Source organism: Bombyx mandarina, chromosome 15 (assembly GCF_030267445.1).
Source record: "Bombyx mandarina strain Sakado chromosome 15, ASM3026744v2".
Taxonomy (NCBI): domain Eukaryota; kingdom Metazoa; phylum Arthropoda; class Insecta; order Lepidoptera; family Bombycidae; genus Bombyx; species Bombyx mandarina.
In genome coordinates, this window is record NC_143221.1 from 10749612 (window position 1) to 10757315 (window position 7704).

At 34.0% G+C, this 7704-nt stretch overlaps 1 protein-coding gene across 1 annotated transcript; it reads right to left on the reverse strand.

Annotated features, from left to right (window-relative positions):
* Positions 1–24: 24 nt before the first annotated feature.
* Positions 25–6055, reverse strand: LOC149501470 (glutamate--cysteine ligase-like). Its single transcript, XM_089733009.1, has 7 exons — positions 5330–6055; positions 5038–5149; positions 3268–3451; positions 2963–3135; positions 2689–2888; positions 1906–2102; positions 25–1368 (listed from the first exon to the last, which is right to left on the reverse strand). The coding sequence occupies exons 1-7, from the start codon at positions 5585–5587 to the stop codon at positions 1164–1166; spliced, it is 1329 nt and encodes a 442-aa protein (XP_089589135.1). The 5' UTR covers positions 5588–6055; the 3' UTR covers positions 25–1163.
* Positions 6056–7704: the final 1649 nt, after the last annotated feature.

Consider the following 7704-nt stretch of genomic DNA (forward strand, 5'->3'; position numbering starts at 1 on the left):
AAAATTTTTCTTTCCTGTTTTCTATTTATTTTCTATTAATTCGTTTGTTCATCATTTGTTCATGATTGTTCACTGTTAATAATTGTTTGTTCTGCATTTATTTATTTTAAAAAAAATATTAAAAATATATGTACAAGTTAGCCCCACTAATGCAATTTTTAAAATTTTTTCGTCCTTAATGACTCGTAAATATTCATTTTCGATTGTTCTTATATAAAATACGTTTGTTCTCTTTCGAAATTACTCATTTTTTGTTTAATTAACTATTTGTATTAGTTGAATAAATGTATGCAAAATATGTGTACTGCGCATGCGTCAACTATAATGCCTCAACTTTCTACGCGGATTTAATCGTGAAAAAAAAACAATTAAAAATCCTGAAGGATCAATTAATTGGTATACAGTTTAATAAAAAAAAAAAAAAAAAAAATGAAATAATGTGCATTCGCGTAAAGTTAGACCAAATACATTTTTTCCATCATTGTTAACTGAGTGCATTATGTGTCTGCGCAGTCCAGTGCCTCCTTTCTATATATTTCTGATGCGCATTAAAATTGATTAAATCATTACTTAATATTTAAGAAAACATTTACTTCGACGGTCCGATCGATAAATTTTTTCTTATGTCAGGACAATAAAATGAAAGTTGAATTTCGAACCGGTGTTGCTACATATACTTGTTGTGGTAAGCACTCTATACTAGGTGGGCCATTGTTGGCTTTTCTATCCAATATGTTATGTATTAAAACTTAATTATTTTTAAGTTGGTAAGACAATTGTACCCTTCCCTCTCTTCCCCCTGAATGATCATAAATAATACATGCGGATAAAAGTGCTCCGAGGTTTTATTAACAAATCCGTCCTAACAATCAGTTTACCGCTCTCAACTTCCTACAGCAGTTCTAGTATCTATCTATGGCAATACAAATATGGAAACCATTTTGACAAGTATTTAAAAATAACGTTTATAAAATAATTAACTTATATGCTTAATGCTTTTTCAAAGCTCCATAAGAATCTCCTATCGTTTGAGACGCAGAAAACGCACCGTTCATACTCTTTGGACAGATGATACACTGAACTGATAACCAGGTATTTGGGAGTCATCATGGATAGCTCCATGGCCTTCCGATTTGACGTAACTGTCTCTGACAACGCAGCGCTTATCTACAATTTGACCATAAAAAAAAACTAACCTCAAAATGATCAGTATCGTTTTCGTCATCCTGGTGAACTTTTTCAGAGAAGAGAGAGACGGTGTCTCGTATGAAGAGATGTGCCACGTGCAGGGCGAGGGGGTGGTCGATTCCTCCCTCGCGGAGTCGCTTGTAGATGTTCTGGTCGTGCACGATTGGAATGTCGTTGTATCTGGTTATTAAACATTAAGGTGTTAAGAGCGATTGTCAACCGTCCGCATTGCGGGACTAAAGATTATAATCAACTAAATACATATCTCTAAACTGCTTAAGCCTCCGTCATTTTTATTATATTTTATTATTATTAAACTAGGTCAATGTACGAACCAATCGAGCCCAGACATGTCGCGTTGAGGCATGAGATTGAAGTCTCATTTGTGTTTTAAGAGTCTATTCTACCCGTCAATGAGTACGATGACTCGCGGATGAGCGACGTTGATCAACGTCAACCAATAGCAATTTCAAATTTTCGCTAGATTAACTAATTTCACGAATATTTAAAAATTCGAAGCGTTCGTGGTGGTTCGTTCGTGTAAGTGTGATCACCGTTCTTTTTTTTTTTGTGGTCCAACTAAAAGGATGTTGGGTTTCTGTGAAACTTTGTGTAAATAAAAAGCACCCACATTTTGACGCCTTCCACTGTGAAGGAAGAACAATAATAAAATGTAAAACAAAATCTAAATTTAAAATTATTAAAAAAAAAACTCACTTTTCATTTTGTGGTGAGAGATAGGAATCGATTGAATCATAGCGTGACTTTTGGATTCGAAACTTATTGTTCTTGAGCGGCTCGAGGCCTCTCTCCTCGCGCGTGCGGCAGTCCACAGATGCAGAAATTACGTTCCAACGACAATCCACGTCGGTGAGGTAGCCACGGTATATGGGCGACGCTGCCGATAACGCCAACTAAATGAAAAATTTAAAAAGACATTTAATATATTTTATGTTGAAGATATTAAGTTAAACGTTCACTAATGTGACATTTCATTTTACTACCATGACTTAGTGAAAGTTCAAAATGTTTCAAACGCAAAATGCACGTAACATTTCGCTGTCGTATACAAGTTAGTGGAATAGGCGTTAAATAATGTTATTGAGATTGTGAATGGCGGCATGCACGTTGTGATATCTATGGGCTCCAAAAAACCACTTAACACCAGAACATGTGCGGTAACATCAATGACAGTAAAACCACACTCTCTTTACTGATATTTACTAATAGTCATAAAATAATAATAAAGACAAATAAATTATACACAGCTATATGTAATAAATCTTTTTTGATTATAAAAAAAGCCGTATGCTCGTCTGTCTATATAAGGGCAATAAAAAAACCGGAGGCACCGCAGTTGTTGACATTTGTCGTAACACGTATTTACAATTGAACATTATACTCTTTCTTGTGTTTTTTCAACAAGGTATTTTCTAAAAGAGTTTTTATTATTAGTGTAGATATCTAAGAAAAATACTATAAAAATTGATAAAGGCATACCATTATTGGACATAAAGGGGCTAGCTGATCGTACAGAGTGCGTGCCTCGGTAATGCAACATGCTTGAAAGGTGAGTTGCAAACAGCAACAGCCCATACCGAAGCCCATTGCGTCCATATACACGCAATCTGGCTTTGCAGCATCCGGCTCAAGTGTATGAGAGTTATCCACTGGTATCTTTGTATTTACATCACGAAACACTGAAATATTAAAACATTACTAATTTCTCATATATCTATTTTAATGTAGTGTATTAAATAGTACAAAATAGCACCTGGTATATTTATAGCAACCTTTTCGCCTCTTCTCAGTCTTATATTTGAAGTCAGAGTCTTAAATCTTGGATGTCCTTGATATATTCCCTCGTCTGGGAAATAATGAGATCTGGTAACGCCTTCATTAGGAGTTGGTTTGTAAGGTGGACTTGTGAAGTTTGGACAACCCAATCTAAAAAGGATTTTATAAATCAGTAAAATAAGACTAAGCCTAATTCTAAGTACCTGAAATTACAGAAATGACAAAAACGATGACCTATCTACCTAAATAGACCTATTAGATTATTTTACACAAATTATTCACCTAGGAAAGTTAGTTATACTCATTATAACTTCACCATCCTGCAACAGAGCGCTGGCTTCGGCTCGGCGATACTGCATATTGGCTTCCACAATGTTGAAATGTGCTAAAAGTCCTCCATATGGCTTTCCTGGGGTACCCTCTACCATGTAGCCTCCATACTCCGGCCGCCATAGGGATTTTACATCTGTAATCATTATTAACCATTCATTTTTACCATTTAGCTAAAATATATCGCTAGTCTCCTATCTATTTGTTCTCAAGAAGGGCATTATTATTTTATAAAAAAATGCATAATTCCATTACAAAGACATCCATAGGTCGAGTGAACTGGATTAAATTCTCGCAATGGCTTTGAAAACAAGCATATCTCAATTAACACCTGCATTAAAATATCTTGTATTTTCTTTTATAGAATCAGAACCAGAAGTGATTTTACCCTCCAAAGGGTAACCTGACAGACTCCTCTAGTTAAAGGCCTAACGCAACAACTTCCGTGCTTTTAAATTTCCAGTTCCTAGGGTATTTTCAGGATTCCCAGCAGGTACTCCGATACCCTGATTAATGATAATGGCGTTTCAAAATATATAACTATATAACTTTAAAAAAATACATACTTTTCATCACATCAAATGTATTTCATAAAAGCAAAACTTGTGGCAGACACAAAAGTTCTGGCTTTAAGCACTAAAAAATCTGTGCCAGTGACATTACAACTAACAACTAAATACCCTGAGGCCAACTACTTCCAATAATTATACAGTAAAACCTATATGTTCCGAAAAAGCTCAAATGATCCTGATCAGATTTTACGACTATAGACTTGTTCAGCAGTTATGCCATCTATTAGAAATATGCAGATTTTTTTTTGTCAACAAATCACAGATTTAGCATGGAATATTCACTAGCCCACATAAATTTAAAATTTTACAATTTTGTTCTTATGTATATTTTACAACATAAGGCAAAAGTGGGTTAGTCATAACAAAAACTATCAATGTTCAGCAATTATTTATATAAGGAAAATGGCAAAGTCATAGTGATCACTATTAAATTACAATAAAACACAGTCATGGAATATTTAATTCAATACATATTGCTGTGTAGAGGGAAAAATGTTTGGTTAAGCCAACAAAGAGCCAATCTCAAGGGAACAAAATTTTTCACCAAGATGGTGATATATATAGCTCAACAGACCTAAGGTCTGAGTGTTGTTGTTCAAAACCTGTAAAAATGCAAAGCTATTTCTATAAGGTTGTTAAGGCAATTAAGGCTTCTGTCAAATATCTTATTTACTACTTCAATATGATTTCTAAAATTATAAAATGAATTTCCTACATCAGTGTATCTAGAATTCTGCTACTTTGTAAATTGATCTTCAAATCGAATTTAAATGTATCTGTATCATCAATGGAAATTAAATTAAATAAATGACCTAATATGAATAATGTAGGTTTTATATAAAATGAATAAGTTAATACTTAAGCTGATAATCGAATTGAATTCAAACTTTATCCTAATTGGTAATTGCCTAAGTCTCTGATATAGTACCATTAGCATACAACAAGGGTAAAAGTTGGTTAAATTATGTTCACATTTAAGTGAAATTTATTGCATTAAGAGCTCAACCTTGGTAAGTTGTGCAATTTGTATTAAATGAATAAATGACCAGAGTTTTGTCTCAAATTTATTGCAATATTTAAAGTTGTTCATAAAATTTTTTGTTTAATAAAGGCATCATAAATGTTTGTGTGTAATAAAAAAACAACTTACTCTGTGGGTCTGCAAGTTCTTTTTCTTGTAACTTGGGCAATAGCTCATTTGCCCTAAGACTTACTGTGGCTCTTTCATTCTTATCATCGAACTTCACTATCACATACTCCACCTAAAATTTTACAAATTGAACTTCTTGTAATTTTCATTAATGAGTTGAATTAATTGTAAACTCGATAAATATGTTTGTGTACAAATATTTATATTATTTTTGAACATTTTTTATTTGCCTTACAATGTGATTTTATGGAAGTGGTCTTGCGATTGTGTTATTATTGTGACAAAAACAAACCTCATCACCCCACTTAAGAACATCACCAGTGCGATCTTGAAGTTTTCTGTACAAATTAATGAATTGTTCTACACCATGTTGTCGTACGTGCTCTGCCAAAGCTTTAGTTTCCTCCCAAGACAGTGGGCTACCTTCAGTTAGCAAACCCATATTAACCGACTGAACCCGAAACAGATTTAAAGTTATATGAAGACTGTGCAATTTTTTGCGAACACGATTAAATATAGACACAGCACTAAGTCGAAAAAAAAAGTTCATGTAAGTTTATAAACAAGTTTCAACGAAGGGGAACAAAATACGTTTGTCGTAGTCTCGTTTGAAAACAGTCTTTTTCACAATTTACACATTTCGCAATTGGTAATATTCCACGAATTAATATAATACTCTAAACTCTAAAACCGAGTTTGTTATTGTATAGTAGAGGACATCTAATATACGATATTTGGTGAATCGGCAATATTTATTTAAATTTCACGAGTTTGCGTGTTGTTAATTTAAACAAAATGTTATTAAACAAAATGGTACGACACGCGTTTTTGTACGGATTTCATGGAACTATGACAAATATATTAAGTGTATAATCTATGACTATGACCTTTTCATTTCATTACAATTTCAACTGATTGCATGATATAGGTACATATTACTACATATTCCCTTCCAATTTAGTAGGTAGGAACGGTACGGTACCGTAAACGTAGGTAAACTCGGATTTATCAACTCAAATTGTCACTGTCAAATGTGCTTTACATATTAGTATCAACTGTCAAAGGTGACTGAAGTTAGCCCCTCAAAAAAATTTTTCTTTCCTGTTTTCTATTTATTTTCTATTAATTCGTTTGTTCATCATTTGTTCATGATTGTTCACTGTTAATAATTGTTTGTTCTGCATTTATTTATTTTAAAAAAAATATTAAAAATATATGTACAAGTTAGCCCCACTAATGCAATTTTTAAAATTTTTTCGTCCTTAATGACTCGTAAATATTCATTTTCGATTGTTCTTATATAAAATACGTTTGTTCTCTTTCGAAATTACTCATTTTTTGTTTAATTAACTATTTGTATTAGTTGAATAAATGTATGCAAAATATGTGTACTGCGCATGCGTCAACTATAATGCCTCAACTTTCTACGCGGATTTAATCGTGAAAAAAAAACAATTAAAAATCCTGAAGGATCAATTAATTGGTATACAGTTTAATAAAAAAAAAAAAAAAAAAAATGAAATAATGTGCATTCGCGTAAAGTTAGACCAAATACATTTTTTCCATCATTGTTAACGCCAATGCACATTATTTCATTTATTTATTTTTTAATTTTTTTAATTAAACTGTATACCAATTAATTGCTCCTTCAGGATTTATATTTGTTTTTTTTTTTCACGATTAAAACCGCGTAGAAAGTTTAGGCATTATAGTTGACGCATGCGCAGTACACATATTTTGCATACATTTATTCAACTAATAAAAATAGTAAATTAAACAAAAAACGAGTAAAATCGAAAGAGAACAAACGTGTTTTATATAAGAACAATCGAAAATGAATATTTACGAGTCATTAAGGATGAAAAAATATTAAAAATTGCATTAGAGGGGCTAACTTGTAGGTATGTTTTTAATTATTTTTTTTAAAGAAATAAATGCAGAACAAACAATTAATAACAGTGAACAATCATGAACAAATGATGAACAAACGAATTAATAGAAAATAAGTATAAAATAGGAAAAAAAAATTTTTTTGAGGGGCTAACTTCATTCACCTAACTGTCAACCAATCTTAATTAAAAAAGGACATAAATATTTTTTTTTTTTTTTTTTTTTTTTTTTTTTTTTTTTTTTTTTTTTTGTCAGGAGGAAATCGCCGGACTTCCGCCCTTCCCTGGGGATGGAGGGCGGGGTATGTCGGAGTCGAACCGACTAAAACCTCCTGTCTCTCAACAACCAACGTCCAAACCTCGCATGAGACAAAACTCATGAAAAGGCAAAGGGGGGAAAGTGAAGCGTTTAGTGCGGAGCACATCTCTCCCATCACCCTCCCCCTCGGGACGCCGGACTGGTGGTCGTCGGCGCCACGACCACCAGCCCTCTCGGTCGGCAGGCTATCCGAAGCCCGCCTAGATGGCGCCGGTTAGAATGGTCTATCCTACGGAATACCCCGCTGGGTCAGAACCAGCGTGGGTTGAGGATAGCCGGCCTTCCATCACCCGGATGCTCATGCGTAAAACGCGTGCAGAGCAGCTTGCACGACGTCTTCTTAGGTCCCCCTCGCCGGTCCCCAGACCGACATATGAGGGGGACCCGAAACACTTAGAGGGCCAGGGCTTGGGCGAGATCCGCCTCCCTGGCCCCCGCTCGACGGCGGCGGGCCTGTGC